Raw genomic sequence first — 25,830 nt, forward strand, 5'->3', positions numbered from 1 at the left:
TGAGCGAGCCCACTGCGTCCTCTCTCGGGGACAGGAATGACACAGATGGGGGGAGGAGGAGCGAACTGGAAAGGGAGGCGAGACAACGCTGGTCACCAGGGATGCCCTCCGAAAGAATCAGAACTCCAGGATCCCACAAATAAATTAAAACAACAAGAAAGGAGCAAATGGGAACCAAGTTCACCCCCGTCACCCTCCGTGACATGCGCACCACACGCCCACAGCCCTACCCTCCCATACCCACCTTAACCTCTCTTCCCTCATTCAGACATCAGACTCGATACTAGAAAGTTTCTCATAAACATGACCATTGCTGGAGCCATTGAAAGCCCTGGGGTTTTTGTTGTTAGGCACACAGGGGTTGGACTGGTTCCCTATACAGATGTCTTTCTGGAAACGGCCTGGCACAGCCCCATGAAGGGCCGAGACCACTGGCTTGTTGGTGACAAGGGCACGGAAGTCCGGCCTGGCTTTCGGCGCCCCTGCCACCGAGGGCTGCCTGAAGAAGTAGGATTTGCTGCCGTGGAGCAAGCACTGGTCGTCCCCAAAAGTGGGGATGAAAGGGTTTTGCGTGACCCGGTCAGGGTAGAGCGACTTGCTGAGCATGTAGCCGCTGCCGGGGTTGTTGTGGTGGTGGTGTCCGGCAGTGGGCACTGAGGACTTGTTGTTGGCAAAGGTGCTCTCACCAGCTGGCATCTCAAACATGTGGGCGTAGGGACTCCCATCCACGAACCGGCCCTTGTCTTTCAGGCTCACGCTGCGCGGGGCCAAGGCGGCTTCTTCTTTCTGCAGGTCCACGAAGGTGTCGTAGGAGTGCTGCCGGCGGAGTTTGTTCCGGTTCTTCTTCTGGGCCTTGGAGTTGGTTGGGCTCTGGGGATACTTGGTGGTGGAGGCGTTTGACGTCACCGCCAAGGGCGCAGTCGGCTGGTCCAGCTCCTGCAGGGAGTTGTCCTCGCTGATGTCGTACAGGTTCCCTGCTTTCTTGCAGGCCTCGCACCGGATGCACGCCTGCCGACCTGAGTTCTGCCCTGCCACCGCCGAGGAGTAGTTGTGCAGCTTTGAGGGGCAGCTTCGGCAGAAGTTGCCCCCGGAGCGGTCGTCCCACTCCACGTTGGTCAGGTTCTTCTCCCAAGGTGCAGGGACCCCGCTGACCACACCGTGTTTGTCGCCCGTCGGGTGTTTGAGGTGCGACCTGTTGGTACAGGGCCCCCCTCCGCTGACGGAGTCACGCTTGAAGTCTTCGCTCCGCTCCTTGTAGATGTCGGTCAGGTCCACGTGCTCCCACTGCGGCGAGTTCTCCTTGGTGCGGAACTGGTCCAGGTAGAAGTCCCGCAGCCCTTCTTTGTCCCTGAAGTAGCGCTTGTGGTCCGGGGAGCGGGGCGGCCGGCGGCGGTAGGCCAGCTCGATCTCGTCGAACTCGCGCCGGGACTTGGCCGAGGCCGGCCGCTTCTTCAGGCTGTCCTTGTACTGCTGCTTTCGCCTCTTGGCCGCGTTGCCCTCGATGTTCCCGTAGGTGACGGTGTGGGTGGAGATGTCGGACACGTCCGAGCGGATCAGGTCGTCGTGGCCGCTGTAGCGGTCGCTCTTGAAGGAGAACTTGCCGTACAGGTCGCTGAGCTGGCTGTGTTTGGAGGACGGGAGGCCGATGTCCAGCGGCTTCTTGCTCATGGACCTGGGCTGGGTGGTGAAGGGCGGGTTGTCACAGTCGTAGAGCCCGTCGATGGAGCTGGTGCTGCCGATGCTGTGGGGCCGGTGGTGGTGGTGGTAGTGGTCCTGGTACACGTTGCTGTCCTTCAGCTGCAGGTTGCCGAAAGTCCTCTCCACCTCGCTGATGTAGTCGCTGAAGAGGTTCTCCTCGCAGGGAGGGTTGTTGTAGGACTTGCAGTCGGAATGCGTGAAGCTGCGGCGGTGCTCGGAGATGTCGTAGACGGAGGACTCGCGGCGGATGAAGTCCAGGGCGCTCTGCGGGGAGCCGTTCACCCCGGACAGGTTCGCCATGTTCTTGGCTGTGCGGAGCAGGCGCAGGATGTTGGAGTGCGTGTTGTTCATGGTCGCGGTGGGGGAATTCATCACCGACTGGCGCTCCTCAATGGCCACGCCATGGATGCAGCTGTAGATGCCCTGAAGGACAGGATGGGGTGGATTAGGTCGCCAGTGAGGCTAAGAGGTGACTGTACAGAATCCGCCCTGTCCCCGCTACTAACTGTCTATCCGATGATGAGAAAAGTCAGGGAAAAGATGAAAGACAGTCTAATATACTCATAATAAGATGTGGCTAGAAGCTAGCATGATTTATCCCCTTGTATGTAGAAGTCTCATACTAAGAGCTAAGGTTGTTGCCTGGCTATCTGAGAGCAGGCATGGCTATACCAAGTGACTGGAGCAGATAGGATAAAATCACAAGACATGACACTGTTGCCTTGACTCCCTCACTGAATCACACTGATTCCCCTTTCTATGCCCAGGTTTTGCCATCTTAAAGATGATGCCATGGTACCAACATCAGCCAATAGCAGAAATATTGTCAGCTTTCTGAAAATCAGCAGCAATGCTCCACAGATGTTGAAAGTGTTCTGCCCTGGCTGGCCACTCTTGGTTTGCAGTAAAGCACAGGGGAGCTCAGTAGCTCACAATTGCCACTCTTTTCCAGCTGACAAATTTTGAGCAGCTTTTAGAATTTCAATAATCAAATAACAGCTGAGCAATTCTCTTCTTGAGCCAAGCACAAACCAAACTCACAAAGAGAATTGGGAAGCCCTAGGGTCAAAGATGGATTTTTCTCCTGCTGTGCCCCACACTGTAGGAGTGAAGAACTGGGACAGATATCTAGTGCTAATGGGAATAAATAATTTCCTTCTTGAATTCTCTCTAGCTCCTGGTTTTCTTCTTATATCTTCTCACTCAATCTTATCATAAATAATTAATCTCTTAGCAAATTAGTACTGATGGAAAACTCCCTGTGCATAGAGCCTTAATGAACAGCACCCAGGAGAGAAAATGGGTTGGGTTTGGGTTGAAAGTCAAGCCAACCTCCTGCTAGTATCTTGCTCCCTGCCTTCAAAAGTGGACAAATTTGGAACTTTTCTCCCTGGCAAGGGAAAGTATTTGAAGAGGAGGTTGTTTGAATTGTGTCTTGAAAAGAAAAGGATTAATATGAAAAGGGACGTTGTCCCTGGATGGGGATGAGAGGAGAGAAGGTTAGGAAGGAGAATGGCAGCTAAATGATGTAGAAGCAAGGTTTAGAGGAGCTGAGCCTCACTGTCCCAGAGGACAGCAGCAGGGTAGCCTTTCAAGCCAGGGTTATTCTGTTTTCTTCCTCGGGTCCCCTTTCTGGCCTTTCTTAATGATGGCCGGGAGAAAGTGCCCAGCATTGTTTCTGGACAGAGGCAGTGATTAAATAGAAGGGCTATGAATGGGATTTCTATTGCCGGTCACCAGCTCCCATTGTTTCTGCCATCACCCTACCCAGGACCTTGAGAAGGGCCACACAAAGAAACAACATGACTTTGGGACCACGAATGCCATCCTCCTGTTCCCATGTTACTGAACAGCCTGAGTCAACTAACAGCTGGAGAGGAAATTGCTATCACCAATATACTACGGGAAAATGATCAAAAGATGGAACATTTTGATGAAAAATCCATTTTCTTATGTAACTCCATTTGAGCTAAAGTTGGTCATATCTGAAATCCAAATCTCTATTCTAAAAGGACTTTTGAGTTTGCCTTTCATGAATGAGTCCCATAACCTCATTAACAAAATGAAAAGAATCCCTCGTTCTCTCGTTCTTTTTTTTACTCTTCCCTGTGACCTTCTGTTCATATTCAAAACTGTCCTAAATCCTCAGTTTGGACTAGAAATGTAGAAGAAGCCTAAATAAAGAACAACTTCAGAGTTATACTTTGCTCCAATTAAGGAAGTTTCTGGGATGTAAATTTCCTATGGGTCAGGATTTATTTTTTGAAGGTTCTGTTAAGTTATTTAACTCACCATAACTCATGCATGGCTAAAACATAGAGGGGAACAATGAAACAATAGTACACCTTTGTGTGTTAGAACAAGAGGGGACACATTGTATTTCTCTATTTAGATAGAAATACAATTTTTTAAAAAAGGATTAAATGATTATTACAGCCTATACAGAATTAACCAATGGTGATGAAAGGCACTTGTTAAAAGGCCAATTTTTAAATTTTGATAGATGTGCTAGTTCTTATTGATAATCAAATGGCCAACCCCCACATAGAAAGCCATTTCTTGAAGGGGAAAAAAACAGCATCACCTGTTTTTTGAGCCACTCGAAATTAAATCATGCAACCCTGTGGGGAAACATGATGTGGTTTCTTGCTTTAGCAGCCCAGGCTGGAGTTAGTGCTTTCCTGGGTTTCTTCCTATTGCGGAGCACTGGACTAAGCTGCCTTTTACAGGCTCCAGGCACCTAAATCAGCTTACTTACTCTGCTGATGGAGAAGACCATGCCAGGCTTGCCAGAACAGACACCCATAAAGCAGTGCCGGAATTGCCAATAGAAAAGGTGTTCACAGATGAAGGTGATGAGGCTGAGAGCCATGGCTGCCCCCAACATGTAGAAGACGCCTGCCATGTTATCAATGTCCAGCTGGCTGCTCATGACCTCATTCTTCTCATTGTGGCAAATGCCAGTGAGCCAGAGAGCTTCTAACTCCTCCATCTCCCCTGGAAATGGGGCAAAGAATAGGTAAAGAGAGGAAAGAGCAGAGGAGTAAAGACAAGGGGAAAGAGGAGCATTGGGGAAAAGAGTGAAAAACAGGAAAGAGAAAGAGGGAGATATATAGAAAGAAAATTAATAGAGAAAGTTAACAGTAATTTTATTAATAACATCATGCATATTCTTCAATATATTCAACAAGTATTTATTGAGAACTTGATTATGGTACTGCAGATCATACAAAGATATGAGACATTAACTCAGTTCTCCATTACCTATCCTGTGTATATAAATACTAGTATATAAATACTCTAATATGATAAGCTATAAACAAGTAACAAGAGTTCAAATTAATGAGAGTAACTTCACGGGTGGGATGGCTGGTTAGGCATTCATGAGAGAGATAAGACTTGGAGGTGGACATGGTGAATGGGTGAGTTTTAGTTTATATTGTATGAAAAGGCACTCCAGGCAGCAGAAATATCATGATCAATGGGAGGAACGTCAGAAAACAGAAAGCTTATTTAGGCAAAGGCATGCAGAACAGTTCAAAGAGAATACAAATAGGCAAAGGAAGCTGAATGGAAAAGGTTGATGCAGCATTGCTGAGGGCTTGAGCATCAGACTAAGCACTCTGCACTTCATTTTGTAGACAGTGAAAAATAACACCATCAAACAAGTGATTCAAAAACTGCTCTTAAAAAACCGCTCTTAAAAAAACTGCTTTTAAAAAAACCAAAACCCATTGGGTGAAGGTAGGAGAGAAAGCGATCAGCAGAGAGATTCACTGATTCCCTAGGGACCCTCAGACTTACTGGTCTTTTCTTGCAGAGGAAACTATAAACATTAAGAGCAAAGGGGAGTAAGCCTGATTTAAATGCAACCACGAATTCAGGTCTGCCTCCTTTTAACACTGCTTAAGGGAGCTTTGATGGACTCAATTCATGTCAGGTTTCAATGACTTTTATCCACTTCACTGGGTACTAGGACTTACAAGGTAGAAAATCTAGAGAAAAGAACATGAAAGAAGCCTCATGCCCTTGAATGAATCTAATTCTAGATGAGCAAAATTCTGAAAATTTCGTGAAGAAAACTGCACGTTCCAATAGTTTTGGTTTGGTTTAAAATTTGAATTTTGCATAATCTGACTAGAGCACTGATCACTTACACAAATTATCTCTACTTTGTTCTTCCTCAGAGATGGGCTCTGTCATTGCCTCTAAGTGACAGCTACACTGAAAATCACAGAAGCCCTTACACCAAAATGTCTGGTTAATACTCTAGCTGTAACCCCTCCTCTTTCCAATGTTAACCAAACCACTTTTTATTCATTTCTTGGATCAAACTATGATTTTCCAAACCAGTGGAGCAACCGACTTCCCCTGGGGTCTGAAAAATCCAGCTGTGCTCTTCTGCCTCTTATCTCATCCACAACAGCAAGATTCTGCAGACGTAATTTAGAGAACTGCTTGGATGATGGCCTGTGGGGCCAAGCAGAGCCAAGCTCCACCACCATAACTGGATTAGCTTATGTGGGGCTAACAGGAGGAGGACAAACTTTGGGCAATAAAGTGAAAAGGGATGCAGAAGACATGCTATAATGTTATAGATGAGCTTTTCTCAAAGCAAGTTGGCTGCTCGGTCTGCTGCGAGAATGGCACTGGGGAATAACCTTATGATGTCTGCCTCCTATGTCTTCCAGCTAAAAAAGCAAGATGGGGGAGAGGGGAGAATGAGGATATGGCCACGAGTTGATTGCTCTGCTCTTTCTCTGGGCACATGAAAAGCAAAGATCTTTCCAAAGTGCCATCCACTTTGGCCCCATGTGAGATGATTGTTTGGAACATCTAATATCAGCCTCTCTTACTCCCTAAAGGACTGATCATAGCCTGCAATTCCAAAACATACCTCCTTAATCAATTACTTTAATCTTTGATCCCATCTTGTACCCTGTTATGGGTTGAACTGTGTCCCCTGAATTCTTACGGTGAAGCCCTAACCTCCAATACTTTGGAATGTGAACTTTATTTGGAAATAGGATGATTGCAGATGTAATTAGTTAAGGTGAGGTCATTCTGGAATAGAGAAGGCCCCTAATTTGATGTAATTGATGTCCTTAAAAAATGGGGAAATCAGATGCATACATATAAAGGAAAAACATGCACACAGGGAGAGACCACCTGAACTCAAAGGCAGAGATGTGATCACGTGTCTACAGCAAAGGAAGTCTAAAGATTGCCAGCAACCCACAATAACCTAGGAAGAGGCACTGAAAAGATTTTCTGTAGCAACCTTCAGAAAAAAACCAATGAACCAATCTTGGACTTCTGGCCTCCAGAACTATATAGGACAATATACGAATATACGTCTGTTGTTTAAGCCACTTGGTTTGTGGTACTTTGGTATGGCAGCCTTAGGAAACTAATACAAACCCCCAATCTCACAGTATAATGTGACATGCTTCTCTGGAAATACTGTAAATGCAGAGGTAAACGAACAGAGAAAGAAGAGGGGCTGATGTTTTGGACTGGCCATTAGAAGAGACCAAGAAGGCACTTTCCCGTTTTTAACTCACCATCTCCGAAGAGTTGCAGGATAGCGAGATCCACCTGACGCTTCCATCCAGAATCTTTTTGGATGGCAATTCCATAACCAGTGGAAGCAAAGACCTTCCCACTGCCAATGGTCACCAGCTTGCAGCCTTCATCTCTGCCTGCCATGTAGTTTAGCACTGCTGCATCATAGATGAAGGCATCCAGTTTCCTGTGCAAGAAAGAAGCAAACCAACCAAATCCAGTAGAGGAATTTTAGTACAAAGCTATCTATGGGACCATTAATATGAAGCAGTAGGGTCCAGAAAACTATGGGGAGAATTGGTCCAAAGAAAAGTGCAAGTTGAAACTCAGACAGGATCTAAAGCCTAAATCCCAGGATATTCTTTGTGTGATTTCAAGTCAAAAGGAGGAGTTGTTTCCCTCCTACTGGGAATGACAAGAATGTAACTAGGGCCTAAAGCCAACTCATAAGCTGTGTCTGTAAGGGAGAGGAAGTAAAAAGGAATCAATAAAAATAATAACAGAAATAATGAAAAGTAACCATTGCAATGATAACAACAAACAGCATGGGTTAGATTTATGTAACATTTTTCATTTTTCAGTTCATTACAGTCCAGAGTGGGATAAGTGTAGGTGTGTGTGCTCCAATCGAGTATAAGCTATTTCTGTGGTCAGGAAGGTTTCAGCATTCTGTTGTGTACACGGGGAACAACAAGTGGCTGGGGTGGCAGCAGCACAGGCTTCTGTTAAGAGTGAATGTGTGAAATGAATGAGACGGAAACAAAGAACTCAGATCTCTCCAATTCCTAAACACATGTAAGGACCTCATTTTATGAAGGGGCAGGAAAAAGGTTTACAGTTGTTTGTGTGGTAAATAATACAAAAAAAAACAAGAATAAACTCTGTGCTTTGCATACTTACAACTGTAAACTTACTTATGCCCTCCTCTGTATATTGTACTTTGCAAGAAGGAAATATGTAGGGAACTGAATTAAGACTAGGGTTAAGAGCAGGAAGGCAAAAGTCAATATATTTTTTTAAAATTTATTTTTGTTCAATTACAGTTGTCCCACATTTTTTCCATTGCTCTTACCTGCCTTATGCCAGCCAGCCCCTGGCTCCCACAGTCAATCCCCACCCCATTGTCCCTGCCTGTGGCCCCTCTATATATGTTCCTTGACTTGCCCCTTCCCCTACTTTCCCTCATCATATAAATCAACATTTAAAACCAACACTTAAGCACATCAGAGCTACAGGAAGAAATTTAGACATAACCATGTGGGTGACAGAGAGGTCTTCTGTTACCCCAAATCATTTAATTTAGAAATCCATGAAGAGCAAGTGAAATCTTCTTTGCTGTAACTTTGTACATTTAATAAATGCGAGAAACATATGACAGACTCTGAGCTTGAAAGCAGTTCTTACCCTGTTTTCAAGGAGAGCAATGCATCATCCACACCCCTCTGGTTGAACTTTCCCATGTAGGCATGCATTTCTGCGTAGTTATTGCGAATATTCCTCTCCGTGCTGCCGTTGGGCACAGTCCCAAAGCGAAAAGGGGGTGAGAAGTCATTAGGTCTCTGGAACTGGAGAGGCAGAAAGGTAGAGAAAGAAAATACTTCAGAAAAGGTGAACAGATATTAAGTTAGTATTAGTGGATTTATAATGGGACGGACCCAACTATAGTTCACGGAATGCATGAGCTCTCACCCAGGAGCAATGATTGCTATCTAAAAGTGGACTTCAGTTCCACTCAGTTGAATACATATTGTTGAAAGCTTTCTGCTTGCCTGACCCTGACTTCAATCTATAACCCACGTGCCCCATCTGTGCACACTGCACAATACTGGTGATGATGGAAGCATTCTGTTGGCTTAACTGTGGTGCACTAGTCACCTTTATTTCTGAAAACAGTGTAAAATCTGCTTCCATGCCTCTTATTTGGGGGCCTAAATATATTGTCACTGCACCATCAAGGCCACGGGGCCTTGAAGAGGTGAGCTACATTATAGTCTTATAAATAATTTGTTGGGTGTCAAATATGATTTGCTAAGATATTTTCTCTTGACTTACCTTGGTGCATTTAAAGCTCATATTCATCCTACATAAATTGTAGAATAAATTTCAATATCAAACACAGTTTTAATTAGGTTCCTTTCCTTGCTTAAGAACTGAGAGTGGCTCTCTGGTGCCTATCGTAATAAAGTGAAATCTCTTGGATTTTTACCCTTATGACATCAGCTTTATTTCTGGCTACTGCCCTGCAATGACTAAGTCTGTGGGTTGCTCCCTAAACACGTGATTTGTTCATTTGTATCTTTATAGCTGTCCCCTCAGCACGAACTCACTTTTCTCCCTAGGGCAATTCATGTTCTCATCTCAAAAGGCAAAGCAATTTCTCAGGAAACTTTCCATGAGTTTTTTCTTCCATTAAGTCTACCCAAAAGTGACCCATCGGTACTCGGTGTTCTTGGTTTAGATAACTGTAATTCATACTACAAATTCAATTACTCTTCAAATGAGCTGCCTAACTTATGAGAGCTAGTTTCTGATGTAGTCATTAAGAATTTGAGCTCTATGCTTGAGACAGACACAGACTGATGACCAGCTCTGCCACTTACTATTGTGGAACCTTGTGCAAGTGACATGAACTCCCTGTGCTTCATTTCTTCATTTGTAAGAAGAAAACAATAACATTGAGTTTTCATTATTGTTGGGAGGATTATATAATGTATAAGAAATTCTTCACACAGCACCTTGCATATCGTAAGTGCCTAATAAATAGGCTCGATAAGTGTTCTTTTTATTATTTTAATTCATACTCATGTTCTGTATTCCATAGAAAACTTAATACTTAGAGGCATCTCATTTTATTATTATAACAATGAACAGACAGAATATGACGACACTAGCTCTGTTATGCCTTGGCATAGGAAAAGATGTAGATATTTTTAAAAGTCTTCTGCCCTGGCTGGTGTAGCTCAGTGGATTAAGCACAGGCCTGTGAAGCAAAGGGTCACCAGTTTGATTCCCAGTCAGGGCACATGCCTGGGTTGCAGGCCAGGTCCCCAGTAGGGGACACATGAGAGGCAACCACACATTGATGTTTCTCTCCCACTCTTTCTCCTTCCCTTCCCCTCTCTCTAAAAATAAATAAATAAAATATTTTTAAAAGTCTTCTTGGTTTCAATACTATACCATATGCTTTGGAGATACATTTGAAAGTCTAACCTGCCAGCTTAGGTGTACTCTGAACCTTCAGAGTAGCCTGTGCTTATAGCCATTCTCCCTTCTTCCCTTGATTTGAGCTCAAGAGCTTCTCAGCATATGGGGTTCATGGACAACAACATGGCACAGTACCTGGAACCATAAATGCATCTTAATTGCTCAGAGTTGGCCAGTCAAAAATAGTCACACAGTGGTATTAGGCAATTTGTAATGCATCAAAGACCACTATTTTCTGACTTAAAAAGCTTCCAGTCAGACTTACCACAGTGCTTTTATGCCACTAAGAATTTTTAATTATTTTTAAAAGGGTTGTGATTTTTAGGTGAATGAAGACACTACAAGAGTCAAAGAGTTTTGGGAGTTGGATGAGACACTCAGAGTCACCTAGTCTAAACTTTTCATTTTACAAATGAAGAAATGGAAGCCCCAAAAAGACAAGTAGTTTGCTACCTGTTGCACAGCGGCTGTGATGGTTAACATTATCAGGGCTCAGTTAGCTTAACTAATAGTACTCCTCACTGTCTCCAGCAGATAGCAAATTCAAAGAGAATAGGGATATGCTTTATTAGAAGAGACAGATACCAAAATGCTATGGATACCCCTGTCAATTATAATACTTCAGATGTTGGAAAAAAGGTACCCTCCAAGTCAAAAGTAGAAATAGATACCATGGCAGGCAGCAATGTAACCAAATAAACTCCCTTTAATCAGTAATTTTTACTTTGCCAGGACAAGACAACCAATGCTCACAATGACTAACATACTTTAAGGCTCAAAGTATCTTCTTGAGAATATCAATGAAAGCTAAAATCATGTCCAACACAATTCTAGTATAAATTATTATATTCTAGTTTTTTGAAAATTGGCAATCCATATAAGGTATACAGAATGCTTTTTGATTAACCAAATGGAATCTGGCACCCAGACTGCCTCACTTCTGGTGAAGCTAGATTATGGAACGGTTCCATACTACTCTTTAGTAACTTTGAATTTTAAGTTATGTTTGGATTTCTAGATGCTGTTTTATAAGAATAAGCCTGAATAACTAAAAGCTAAAGAAGTGATAAAGAACCTCAAGTATTCAAGAAAATTTTGAAAAAGAACACAGTTGAAGGACTTACATTACCTGACTTCACAACTTATTAATTATAATACATGACAGTGTGACATTAGAATAGAAATAGTGAGGAGACCATTGGAACAGAACAGAGTGCCCACCAACAGACCACTCGTGTGTTGCAAAGGTAATTCAGTGGAGGTACGACAGTCTTCAACAAATGGTGTTGGAAGAATCTGATACCCCTATGCAGAAAAAGAACTTCATTCCACACCTCACAAGATACACAGAAAGTAACTCACTGGAGTGTATACCTAAATATAAATTCTAAAATTATAACATTTTTAGGAAAAAATCTTCATAACCTTGAGGTAGACGTTGATTCTTTAAAATACAACACCAAAAGCACAATCCATACACAGCACACAGTCAACACAAACTGGACTGCATCAAAGTAAGACCTTCTCTGAGAAACGCAGCAGCACAAAAACACAAGCCGGGGACTGAGATAAAATATCTGAAAATAAATTAAAGCAATTAAGAAACTCAAGGAATTAAATAAGAACATAGCAAATCTCTAATAGTTAAAGCACCTTCCATAAAAATCCATCGGAGAAACCACTCAGCACTGGAAGGAGGAGAAGGCAGTCCTGGGGAAAGCACTGCCCTCCGAGGTAGACCACTCGGATTTGAATTCTAGCTCTGTCTCTGACCAGCTGTATGAACATGGGCAAGTTACTTACACGCACAAAGGCCCATTTTCCTAGAAGTATTATTTTACATAAATAATAAGATAATATATAGGAAACAACTAACACAATATCCGGCACATCATGGAGTCTCAAAATTATTAACTGCTTTTATAAAGATGAAGTTCTAATATCTAAAATTGTCTTATGTTAGGCAATGTTCCTTAAGGTTGAAAACTCTCATTCTCTAATTTATTCCTTAAAGTAGGCCAGTCTGGAGACCAACAGGGAGAGAGCACAATTGCCTCAAAATTAGCCAAAGCAGAAGCAAAAGTGAGCTTGCCTTTTCCTTTGAAAATTCATGTCCCAGCTAAATGAGGTTTAAATAAAACATAGGTTTATAAAAATAATCTGCTAAATACCCAGATACTTCCCTAAAATGCCTCATAATAAAACTCGCTTCAAGCCATGAGGCATTGTATGGCATTTCTTTAGCCTGAGGGACAATCAGTGCTCTTGGGGTTCTGAGAAGGACAAGAGTTTAATGCTGTCAAGAACCAAAAATCCATTTGACAGGGAGAACCCCAAGAAACAATTATTTAAAAAAAAATTTAAACCCAATACATCAAGGAGACCAACACTGGACTAAAAAACTCACTCTAATGTTATAGTGGAGAATTTTGTATGGTATTTGTTTTCTTTTTTCTTTTATTACATTTATTGGGGTGACTCTGGTTAATAAGATTACAGAGGTTTAAAATGTGCATTAGTAGGAAAACGTGCTTTGCCTATTGCATTGTGTGCCCACCACCCAGAGTCAAATGATCTTCTTCCCTTTACCCTCTCTGCCCGCCGACTCCCTTTCCTCTGACCCACAGACACATGAAAAGATGCTCCACTTCACTAGCTATTAGAGAAATGCAGAGGAAAATACAACAAGATGCCACCTCACGGCTGTTAGAATGCTACTGCCAACAAGAAAAGTAATAACAAGTGTTGGAGAGGTTGTGGAGAAAAAGGAATCCTTATCACTGGTGTCGAGAATATAAACTGGTGCAACCACTATGGAAAATGGTATGGAATTTCTTCAAAAAAATTAAGAACAGAGTTACCATATTACCTAGCAATCCCTCTTTTGGATATCTACTGAAAATTCAAAAACATTTATTTGCAAAGATATATACACCTTATGTTCATAGCAGCATTATTCACAGTGGCCGAGACATGGAAACAACCCAAGTGTCCTTCAGTAGATGACCGGGTAGAGAAGATGTGGTACATGTGTACAGTGGAACACTACTCAGCCATGAGAAAAGATAAAATACTGCCATTGGTGACAACATGGATGGACCTTGAGAACATTATGCTAAGCAAAATAAATCAGTCAGAAAAAGCTAAGAACCATATGATTTCACTCATACGTGGGATTTAAAACCGAACTTATATACAGTACTTCTTATTAGTCACCTGTGGCCAAAATAGGGCTTCCTTAATCTTGGAATCTTTTTCCAGAGTTACCCAGATTAGGATTATTTATTAAAAAAAACATTTAGATAGGGAAATAAAAACACATAAAAGAAGGTACTGTAGGGATCAGTCCCATTTCATAGAAGAGGAAACTGGAGCTCTGAAGAGGCCAAGTAAATTGTTTAAGACCATGTGGTGAAGTAAGAGAACTTGACCCCCAGGAGCGGAGCCTTTCCACTGCAGCCTCAAATGCTAGCCCACAAGTCCTACTCCCTGTTCATATCAAATGCCAACTCCCATTCCCCCTCTGGATTCCACACATGCTTTCAGCACTTACTGTAAAGCACACACTTGCACAAGGGCAAAAACAATGTCAGAATGTTAAGAGAATTGCATCTCACTTGATTCTCCTGGAGAGCGGCAGAGAATCAGAATCTAGCCCTCTAGCTATTCACATCATCATCTCAGTCCCCGATCTTAATGACCTCAAAATGAACTAGCCTTGGCAACCACGCTAGAAGAACGGTGCCAGTACAAAGGTCCCTGCCCCTACCCAAAGATGATCAGACTCCAGGGCTTATTGGCTGTTACAGCTGCTGCCTTCTCTCTAGAGGGCCTCTGTTGCAGGGAGAAAGGGGGAAGGGAAGAAGTCAGGGAAGTGGGGATCTGGTCTGTTTCACTTTATTTATTAAATAAATATGTAAACTGATTTTCCTATGTATAGCATTATTAATTCAACACCTATGTATGTGCTGGGAATAAGTCAATGTGTCTCCTTTAACTGTGATAATTAAAGTGCATTAATTTATTTGACAAATATTTAACGAACATCTATTAGTATAGATGACTGTATCAGGAACTGAGGACACAAGACGAAAAAAGATAGAATCTGTTTTTAAGAAGTTTCCATACCAGGGTGTTAGAGATCTATGCACTCATTCATTTTTTAATTCATTTAGTTTTTCATTAATTCATTTGCCTATTCATTTAGTCTTTAATTCATACAGACATTCAGCAAGTACCTATTGGCATCTGTCAGGTGTAGATACTTCCCTGCGTTCTAAGGATGCCGTGTTACAGAGAATAAGATCCTGCCTTCAAAGAACTCACATTGTAAAAAAGACAGGCAGATAAGCCTGTTTTTTCATTAAAAAAATTTTAATGTAGTGGACCGGGGTCGGCCACAAATTCTTTGCCATTCCTCACATTGAGAGGTAAGGTTTACGTCCCCTCCCCTTGATTCCGACCTGGCCTTGATGACTTGTGTGACCAAGACAATATGCAGAAGTAACACACGGGGACTTCTGAGGCTAGGTCACGTGAACCTCACTCTGAGGAAAGCAGCCCACTCTCTAAGAGGTCCAACAACCGCAAGGCTGCCATGTGGGGGTCACCACATGTGGGCGTTTCTGTCTGTAGTCCCAGCTGAGCCCAGCCTTCCAGCCCTTCCAGCTTCCTGGTGCCTAGGGCACCAGACATTAGATAGAGTAAAACCAACTTGGACCTTTCAGTCCAGCCACCAACTGAATACTGAGTGACCTCAATAGATGCCACATGAAGCTGAAGAATCACTCAGCTAAGTTTTATGCAAATATCTGACCCACAAAATTGCAAAATAAAATGAAATGGTTCTTGCTTTAAGCCACTAAGTGTTGGAATAGTTTGATGTGCAGCAGTAGATAACTGGAGCACAGATGATTTCCAATAGTGAAAACAAAGTGCTATGAAGAAATGGGAAGAGTTATTATACAGAATAGAGAGGGATTGGTAGGAGAACAAGTTTAGACTCGCTGTCCCAAAAAGGCCTCTCTGAGAAGGTGACATCTGTGGGGAGACCTGAACAATGAGAAGGAACCGGACATGCACAGATCGCAGGAATGTGTACTGGACCCAGGGAACAGCAAACATGAAGGCCTGACAGGGGCCAGGCTCAGGATGGCTAGGGCACAAGGGGCAGCGTGATGGGTGCTATGGAGCAAGATGCCTGCTGGGCAGTGGCCGCACAGAGAAGAGGGGGCTGTCCTGAGCAGGGTCGCAGAGGCTGTAGCAGGGGGCTAGGATTTGAAAGAAGAGTTTTCCAGGCAGACAAGAGGAGCGAGGAGGTTTTTCAAAGGAGAAAACTGTGTGTGCAGACCAGACAGTGAGAGAGCCTGGGCATGAGCAGAGACCACGAGAGCTTGTCACTGCAGGAGCCTGAGAAGGCTGGCCTGGCTGAAGAAGAAGGCAGGGCCTGCGTCACGAAGGGGGTTGAATTCTGTACACGGAGACTTCTTTGTTCGTGCTAGAAGGCATACAAAACAGCAGGGCCTCTAGAGCCAAACTTCCTGAGGTTGAATTCCAGCTCTGCTGCTTGATAGCTGTGTGACCTAAAGCAACTCATTTAACTTCTCTGTGCCCCAGTTTCCTGGAGTGCCTACTTCATAGGGATCATAGTTAAATCAGTTACTCTGGGCAAAGCATTAGCACAGTGCTTGGCACATGGTAAGTACATGATTAGCTATTATTACAGTATTACCATTATCATTATTAATATCATCATCATCATCATCACTATTGTCAGAAGCAACTGAAGAATTCTGGCATTGTCAAAACTGGGTTTTTGTGTTAGAAAGAGCCTGGGAAAAGAGCAGGGTCTGAAAACAAAGCAAAAACTCTGCTACATGTTGATGGCACCCAGGCTTCTGTACTGGCCATCAGGTGCTGAGGAGGTTAATCAGAGTGAGGTCTTGTGAGTGACAGCACACAAATGGAAGTGATCTCCCACAATGAGGAGGGCGAGCAAGTGCCTTCGTGGGTAGTTGGTTCCTTTGAAAAATGGCTCTTCTCATCCAGTCGGAGTTCAATCAGCACATGCAGATCAGGACAAACCAGCACAGTGACCTTGTAGAGATGCGTATCATACGTCCTGTTTGCTGGGTCCATCCACATGAGACACGGAACTGGGGGTTTTTGTCTTCAAAGCTTGACAATCCAACACATAAATATTTATTCCGTTACTCCTGATTTTACATCTGAATCACAAAGAGAATCAATGCCCGAATGCTACTCAATTCTCTGAGGCACCCAAGAGAAGCAGTGGGAAGGCTTAGGATGCAAGGGCTGCTTTCGGCCTCTGCTACCAATTACGAGAGGTGGCGGAGCATCACGGCTCCGCAGGGACCCTCTTCCCTCCCCAACCCCCTCCTTTGTCCTTATTGTTACATTCAGTACCCTCTGGTTTCAGAGTACTTTGTAATTATTGGCTTACTACTTTTATGTACAGTTCTACGAATTCTGCTGTCTATATATTCATCCATTTAAATTGTGACAAAATAAACCTAACACAAATCTACCGTTTTAAGTATTTTTAAGTGGACAGTGCCGTGGCATCAAGTACATTCCTGTTGTTGTGCAGCCACCACTGCTGTGAGTCTCCAGGCCTTTCTCACCTTCCCCAAGTGAATCTATGTATTTACTACGTGCTAAATCCCCACTAGCTATATGAATTGTAACCATGTATAGAATCTTGTAACCATACCACAATCAGGACACAGAACAATTTCATCAGCCCCCAAACTCCCTTGAGTTACTCCCTTAAAGTCACCTTCCCCTGACCTTTCATCTCTGGCAACCACTGATCTGTTCTCTAGCCCCACAGTTTTGTCTTTTCCAGAATGTCATATACCTGGAATCGTGCAGTCTGTGACCTTTTGAGATGGGCCTTTTTACTGACAATGCCTTTGAGATGCCTCCACGCTCTGCATGTATCTCTAGGTCATTCTTTCTTACTACTGAGAATCTATTGTATGAATGTATCAGTTTATTTGCCCATTACCCATGGAAGGACATTTAGGGGGTTAGTTTCAGTCTGGGGTAAACATGGACAGAGCAGCTGTAACATTCATGTATTGGTTTTTGTGCAAATGTCCATTTTCATTTCTCTAAGGTAATTCCCGGGAGTGGGAGTGCTGGGTCCTATGTCCCCCACCCCATCCCAGAGTACATCGCGTTTGGTATTTCTTCTCTCTTTAGATCTTCTCAATTTTCCCACGAACGAATGAGTAAGTATAGCAGCCACTCGTATGCTGTATGCTACTCAATCTTCCCACAATACTGTCCTACAGTAGCTCGGGAGGAAGTAGGTTTGTGCGCATGACTTCAGACTCTGAGCAACGTCGGAAGACAGGAGAAGGTGGCTGGAGGAACTGGCCTCCCCACACGCCCCAAATGATCCCTTGTTTGCCCCAAGTAGGAAGAAGAAGGTCAGACCAGGTTACAAAGAGCAGACTTTTGAAGGCAGGATCTTCTTCACTGTTCCGTGGCTACAAATGCTTGGAACAGATGGCTAAAAGGAGGCAGTCTGTACTTACAGTGAAAGGGCAATTTAATGATAAAGCAGTAAGTAAACACATGACTTAAGGGCTCAAAAGATCTAAGCTCAGACCTGAGCTCCAGCATTTATTAACGGAGTGACCTAAGAAACTTTGAAACTGAACTTCAACAAGGCTCTAAGAGGAGACATACGGTGCAGCATATCATTACAAAGCCTCCATTCCAAAGCCTGGGGCCCAGGAGAGGCACCCAGAACCCTGCCCATGGCACACCTGGCTGTGGATACAGCAACTGGTATGAAAGCCAGGCTCTTCCCTTTCGTGAAAGTTCTAATTGGGGGTGGAGGTGGGAGGAAAAATGGTTATTTTTACATTTAATTATACATTATTCATAGGAGAGAATATTGTTCAAATTCATTCAAAGTAGGTGACTGAATTGTGATAATAACATTACAGAATATAGCTAGTAGATACAGGTATAAAATAAAATTGCCAAAATTGCCAAAATTTACTTAGTTCCCTTCCTGGGTCCCTGGAGAACCCAGTGGCATTTTGTTACCACCAAAAGTGAGTTATATAACAAGCACCGAACACCTTAGTCATTTCTGCTCTTTTCCCTCTTATCGTTAGTATCAGTGCCACGACTGTCCACAGTGGCAAACACACCAAAGCTTGCATGTGAAGAAACCTGCACTTGGATATGAGAATCCTGGCAAGTACGTCTTCACAACTCTGGGTGCTGTGCTCCCAGGGTAGAAGCCCCTGGCCTCCCTGAGCTTAGGGGGAGCTGGGGTTCCTCTGACGGGCTCCAGAGGGGAGGAGGGGGCGGGAGGGATGGAACTTCTTCTCCCATAGCTACCTCTCCTGCTGCGGCCAAAACAAGAGCTTGTAGAAAAATAAAATACCACTTTTCCGTATAGTAAATCAACTATTTCTTTTGTATTTTACAAAATTTGGATATATAGGCCTTAATAAATATTTCCTAAAATCAGATAATGACATTACATTTCATGCTAACTAACTGAGGTTTGGTCCCTGAGCTGCTAGAGGAAGTGGGTTTATTCCTGTATTAACTTTACTGTGATATATAACCTGTACCCTAAAGTCATAGGTATTTTGCAAACTTTTATTTATGTCTAGCCATAAAACATCATCATCAACATATATTTAATGGGTAAAAGCCATGTATAAGTCATTGAGCTCTGAAATGAATATCTGAAATGAAATGAGGCAACAGATACAATCCCTAAGTTATAGTTCAGTTAGAAATAACAGTAATATAATTATGGCAGCAGCTGACACTTCTATGTTAATGTACCACACATTAAGTAAGTCATTAATTTTCCCATTAACCCCATGAAGTAGGTATTGTTGCCCCCACTTAACAAGCAAGGAAACTGATGCACAGAGAGGTATGTCATTTCAATAAGGTCCTGCAGCTAGAAACCAGCAGAGCAAGAATTCAAATGCAGGGTCCTCACATTCAGCTGTAAAACACATCACAAAGTTCTCTATACACAGAACAGATGCTCGATCAACACACGTAGGATAGAAAAAGCCTATGACTAAATGAGCACTGTGCCAAGTTTCAAACAAGATGTAAGGCAAGGAGAGGTGATGGGAGTCTAGAGGGAGTGGAGATGGCAATGTCAGGGTGGGGACGGGATGGCTGCAGGAAGCAGAGCTGGAGCTGACCCCTACAGATTGGTGGGCAATACACAAGCAGAGGTGTGGGCAGGGCACTTAGGGCAAGAGGTATGAATGACAGGCTAAGATGCAGAGGGACCCAAGCACCATGTCTTACCTGAAGTTGGAAAGAATGTTCTGACGTGAACATCGAACACAGCTGGTGCACAGAGAGAAGCCACCCTGTGCAGCAGGCTGAATGGTCAGGCTGGGAAAGGACACCATGTGCACGCCACAATACTTAGGCATCGTTATTCTGCTCAAGTGTATGGGTTTGAAGAACAGAGAGGCTGGCGTAGGGGCATTTGCTGGAAATGACTAAGGATCTGGCCCATTGTCAGGGAGAGTGTAAGGGGAGGAATATACAAAAAAGACATCAAGATGGAAGGCTGGGCAAAATCAAGTTCAGAAGAAGGCAGGAGAGGAAGTGGCAGATGTCATCCCCACCATATCATCTCCTCCTACTCCCTCAGTAGCCGCAATGGTTCCTAGAAAACAGCAGGCAGACTTCTGTCTCAGTCTGCTCTTCTCCCTGCTTGGAAAGCCCTTCACTAACGTCAGGTCGGACGTGATGGCCCTTCTCACTGAAGCTTTCCTGGATCACACAATTTACAGTTGCCACTCCTCTGCCAACAGTCACTATCTCTCTTCTCTGCTTTACTTTTTTCTGTAGCAGCTAACACCATCTAATGTTGTATATAATTGCCTTTTTAATGTATTTTTTTTCTCAGCTCCTTTAGAATGTAAGTGATATGAAGGACAAAACTTTTGTCTGTTTTGATCACTGCTGTCTCTCTAGTGTCAAGAACAGTACTTGGCACTTAGTAGGCTCTCACTATGAATGAATGAATGACTAAATGCATGAATGAGTTTAATAGCACAAATGTAAATATATCTACTATATTAAAAATGATTCAAGGTACCCTCCTCACTGGTTACTGCATTTTCATGCAACACACAGTTGAGCATTAACAGTTCTCAGTCTAGCATTATTCTGTTATCCCTGGTGTGTGAGGAGTTAATACGTCTTCATGCCAGCTAAGGACATCTTTCTTGGCACCTTCTCCATTTCTCTTCGAAAAATATATCAGATCTGAGATCTCAAAAGAGCTTGTCAAATTTAGGACCTGACAAAGCATATGAATATTTCTTTGGCACCAAAACTGTGGCAGAGTTGGAGATAATTGTGATAACATGGAGACGGAATGAAACAGAGGCTTAAGGACTAAGGCATTTGAGTTTTACCCTTAAGTCGTTCTGTGCATTACAGGTGGCCTTGGTTATGCTCCCTCGACCTGCCCTTAGGGTAGGGGGACTGTTAGTTACAAAGATGTGCAGTTGCCATTGACTCTACTTCAGACAGACTTGTGGGAGTGCAGAGATGGTTGTGGGTATTTTATGCAAGCTCTGGGTGCCAGTGAGGAGAAATAGTCTTCAAAGATGATTTTCAGTAAAGGGTGCAATGGATTCACCATGGAAACTGATATTCTAGAACTCTACAACAAGCTCCAACAGCTTGTACACAGTTTTGGGGAGAATGCTGAAGGTCACTATGAGGGTTTCCATATGCAAGATGCCCCAATGATTTAGGGGTGGTGCTCCAGTTGTTGGCATGATAACCCAAGGTTCTTATCACAGCAGCAATATCTTCAGGGTTGGGTTAGGACTGCCTAAGATCTGTGCCAGGCAGGGCCAAGGGCAACTGAGGGCCCAGGGACAGGCATGTCAGGGTGGCAGGCAAACTTTCCTGGTGATCAATCAGATCAGTCCGTCCCATGAACTGAGAAGTGGAGATGCCGGCATGTGCACACATGGCCTCACTGTTACCCACTCACAGCGCAGCAGAGCTTCTTGCTCTGGTCAGTGAAGTCAGCCCTGTGTGGGGGCAGTCCAGTGTACACAATGTCACCACTGGGAGGGAGCCTCAAGGGATCCTGCTGTGTGAACTTCATCCCCTTCTGGGGTTCACAATGGACCCTCACAGGGTCCATCTTATTTAACCTTGATACAGCATTTCCTTGACAAAGTTTACCATCTATTTTTTAAAGAATACACATTATGTCTTTAAGACTATGAAATAGAGTCTGAAAAAGCTGATTGAACAAAGTCCCCCCCTGAAAGAAGCAGGAAGCAGAGGCCTGGGCAGTTCATTGGCTATCCAAGAGCAAACAGACATTCTCTGTTCCCGTCCTCCCCATCGGTCACCACACACATATCAAGTGCCCGTTAGACACCAGGCACTGCACTAGAGTCAATGACAAGGGAAGGCAGACACTTCCATGCCCCAGTCCTTTTGGGATCATGACAATCCAATGGACTTAAGTCATCCTTAACAGGACTCCGATTGCAGTGCTGACCCAATTATTGGAAGGTGACGGCTACAAAAGGAAAAGATCAGTACCACTATTAGTGGAGAAATGGAATTTAATTTTTCCAGTTGACTGAGAGTTAAGTCTAAAAGCCCCTTTGCCTTCAACCCTTCTGTTGAAAATCAGTCTGAATTACACTGTTCACATTCCTCTTTAGGGTCACCCTTCATTCAGACACATTCCGTGAGTACCTGCAATGCATCAGGATACTGGGATGTGAATGCTACAAGGTGTTTAGCTACAAATGACCACAGACAGTTTAAAAGGTTGTGTTTATTATGTTCTTATTCCAGGACAATCTTAGAAACTCTTTTTACTTTTAATCATTCCTTTGGATAAGCTTGTTTTGTTACCATTGATCTCTTTTCTCCTCTAAAGGTAGAAAGTGGCACAGTGACAGTCATTTCAGGGCTGGCCCCTCTTGTGAAATGAGCGATGGGAAAGCAGAAAGTGCTCAGTGAGCACCTGGCTGATGGAGAAGCTGAGGTCTCCCATTCAGAGAACTGTGCGGGCTTGGTGCACAGACAGGTGTAGGGGCCTACTGTGTTCTTCCCACACACGAGGGGAGGGGCGCTCAGGGGCTTCAAAGAAATCAGGGATCTTGCCAATTAAGTCCTTAAATCCCTTTCTAATTTAAGATCTGATAAGCTACAATAGTAATACATTTGGACACCCATTTACTTAGTGTTCTTTATAAATACCTGCTTGATTTAGAAGATTTAATAGTAGAAACCACAAGCAAATTTTATCTGAGGCTATGAATGTCAAATATTTCTTATCTATATTACCTTCTCTTTCTCTCCCCTCAACCGGTTAGCTGTTTGTCAAATTCAAATGGCTAATAAAGAAAGAAAAGTATTGGCTTATACTATGAATACTATATGAATTATATAATTGCCTATTCACCCATCCATTTATTTTTTCATTGTCTAAATGATTCATTAATTCATTCTTTAACAAATATGTGAGCACCTATATTTGCCAAACTCTATTATAGTTATTGTAGATACATCAGTAAACAAGGACAAAAATTTTTGCCCCATGAACATTATAGTCTAGCAGGGAGAGACAAATAAACATGGTAAATGTGTTAAATATTAGTATGTTACACCATGTAACATAATTTCCATAAATGCAAAAAAGAGAGAGAGAGAAAGGGTGAGATAAAACTATTTTAGGGCCTCTTCCAGATTTTAAATTAGATGCTTAAACTTTCATCTTAAAACTTGTCCCCTTGCCCTTTACTCTCCTAGAGGATGTCCTCAGCTTAGACTGTCTTTCAGGGACAAAGTCACTGTGCTCTGGAAACTCTGGTCTCTGACCATACACCACCTGTGAGTGCCCTCCTCTTTGAAGCTAGCCCTATAAGCTTGGTCTGATTTGAGTTTTCAGTGGCACAACTTCAAGTTTGCACCCCACAAACCTACTAAAATTAATTTTTCCACTTAAAACAAAAGCCAAGGTTATTTTATCCCAGGCTTGGAAAAGATACTTTTTCTAGGATAAGCAAATGGCTGAAGAGATAAGATTACCAGCAGGACAGCTTGCCTATAAATTACAACACATATTTTGGAAAACAATTTAGGTGATTCCATTTCACACTTGTACTTTCAAGTTTTTGTCTAGGTGGACATAGTTAGAGGAAATTATGCTTGCTAATGGGGCATTTTCTGAGCTACTGAGTAGGACATTTTTCAAAGGCCTCTGCAGGGAGCTCTGTGATGACTCTTCTAAGACACCAGGCCCCTGGGTTTCAAGTGTGTGTGTCATGTTTACTTGGTCAATGGGTCATAAAGAAGTTAGTCTGCTTCACATTTAAGGAAGAGCTAATCCCTATTCTTCACAGACTATTCCAAAAAATCCCAAACGATGGAAAACTCCCAAACTCTTTTTATGAAGCCAGCATCATCCTAATTCCAAAACCAGATAGAGACACAACAAAGAAAGAAAACTTCAGGCCAATATCGCCGATGAACATAGACGCTAAAATCCTCAACAAAATATTGGCAAATCGCATCCAACAATATATCAATAAGATCATACACCATGACCAAGTGGGATTCATCTCAGGGATGCAAGGATGGTTCAATATTCACAAATCAGTAAATGTAATATGTCACATAAACAAAAGCAAGAACAAAAACCACATGGTCATTTCAATAGACGCAGAAAAAGCTTTTGATAAGGTACAACACCCATTTATGATGAAAACACTCAGCAAAATGGGGATAGAGGGAGCATTCCTCAATATAATAAAGGCCATATATGAAAGACCTACAGCCAACATCATATTCAACGGGCAAAACTTAAAAGCTTTTCCACTAAGATCAGGAACAAGACAAGGATGTCCACTTTCACCACTTCTATTCAATATAGTATTGGAAGTTTTAGCCACAGCAATCAGGCAGGAAAAGGAAATAAAAGGCATCCAAATAGGAAAGGAGGAAACAAAACTGTCACTGTTTGCAGATGACATGATAGTGTACATGGAAAACCCTATAGAATCTACAAAAACAGCAGGATACAAAGTCAATATCCAGAAATCAAAGGCATTTTTGTACACCAACAACGAAACAGCAGAAGCAGAAATCAAGGAAAAAATCCCATTCGATATAGCAAAAACAAAAATAAAATATCTGGGAATAAACCTAACCAAGGAAGTAAAAGACCTGTATGCAGAAAACTACACAACACTGAAGAAAGAAACCAAGGAAGACACAAACAAATGGAAACATATACCGTGTTCATGGATTGAAAGAATTAACATCATCAAAATGTCCATACTACCCAAAGCAATTTACAGATTCAATGCAATACCTATTAAAGTACCAATGGCATATTTCACAGACATAGAACAAACACTTCAAAAATTTATATGGAACCATAAACGACCCTGAATAGCAGCTGCACTCTTGAGAAAGAAGAACAAAGTAGGAGGGATCACAATACCTGATATCAAACTGTATTACAAGGACACTGTAATCAAAACAGCATGGTACTGGCATAAAAACAGGCACAGAGACCAATGGAACAGAACAGAAAGCCCAGAAATCAACCCAACCCTCTACAGTCAATTAATATTCAACAAAGGGGGCAGTAACATAAAATGGAGTAAAGATAGCCTCTTCAGCAAATGGTGTTGGGAAAACTGGATAGCTACATGCAAAAACATGAAACTTGAGCACCGACTTACACCATACACCAAAATAAATTCAAGGTGGATAAAGGACTTAAATATAAGCTATGAAACCATTAAAGTCCTAGAGGAGAACATAGGCAGGAAAATCTCAGATATTTCACACAGCAACATTTTTACTGATATATCCCCTAGAGCAAGGAATATAAAGGAAAGAATAAACAAATGGGACCTCATCAAAATAAAAAGCTTCTGCGTGGCTAAAGAAAACAGTATTAAATTAGCAAGACAACCAACTGTATGGGAAAATATATTTGCCAATGACACCACACACAAAGGTTTAATCTCCAAAATATACAAAGAACTTACACGACTCCACTCTAAGAAGACATCCAATCCAATTAAAAAATGGGAAAAGGACTTGAACAGACACTTCTCCAAGGAGGACATACAGAAGATCCAGAGACACATGACACGATGTTCGATATCACTAGCCATCAGAGAGATGCAAATTAAAACCACAATGAGATACCACTTTACACCCGTCAGGATGGCTATCATAAACAAAGCAACAAACAACAAATGTTGGAGAGGTTGTGGGGAAAAGGGGACCCTAGTTCACTGTTGGTGGGATTGCAGGCTGGTG

General features: G+C 42.8%; 1 protein-coding gene across 1 annotated transcript in view; it reads right to left on the minus strand.

The window, feature by feature from the left end:
- Positions 1–212: 212 nt before the first annotated feature.
- Positions 213–25,830, minus strand: part of GRIN2B (glutamate ionotropic receptor NMDA type subunit 2B) — a 279,080-nt gene continuing 253,462 nt past the window's right edge. The window contains exons 9-12 of the mRNA XM_053661458.1: positions 8,668–8,828; positions 7,263–7,450; positions 4,457–4,695; positions 213–2,121 (exon numbers count right to left, since the gene is read on the minus strand). Coding sequence (XP_053517433.1) covers positions 265–2,121; positions 4,457–4,695; positions 7,263–7,450; positions 8,668–8,828 — 2,445 coding nt within the window. The 3' untranslated portion in view covers positions 213–264. The remainder of the gene's footprint in view (positions 2,122–4,456; positions 4,696–7,262; positions 7,451–8,667; positions 8,829–25,830) is intronic.

Source organism: Artibeus jamaicensis, unplaced genomic scaffold (assembly GCF_021234435.1).
Source record: "Artibeus jamaicensis isolate MK-2021 breed Jamaican fruit bat unplaced genomic scaffold, CSHL_Jam_final contig_233, whole genome shotgun sequence".
Lineage (NCBI taxonomy): Eukaryota > Metazoa > Chordata > Mammalia > Chiroptera > Phyllostomidae > Artibeus > Artibeus jamaicensis.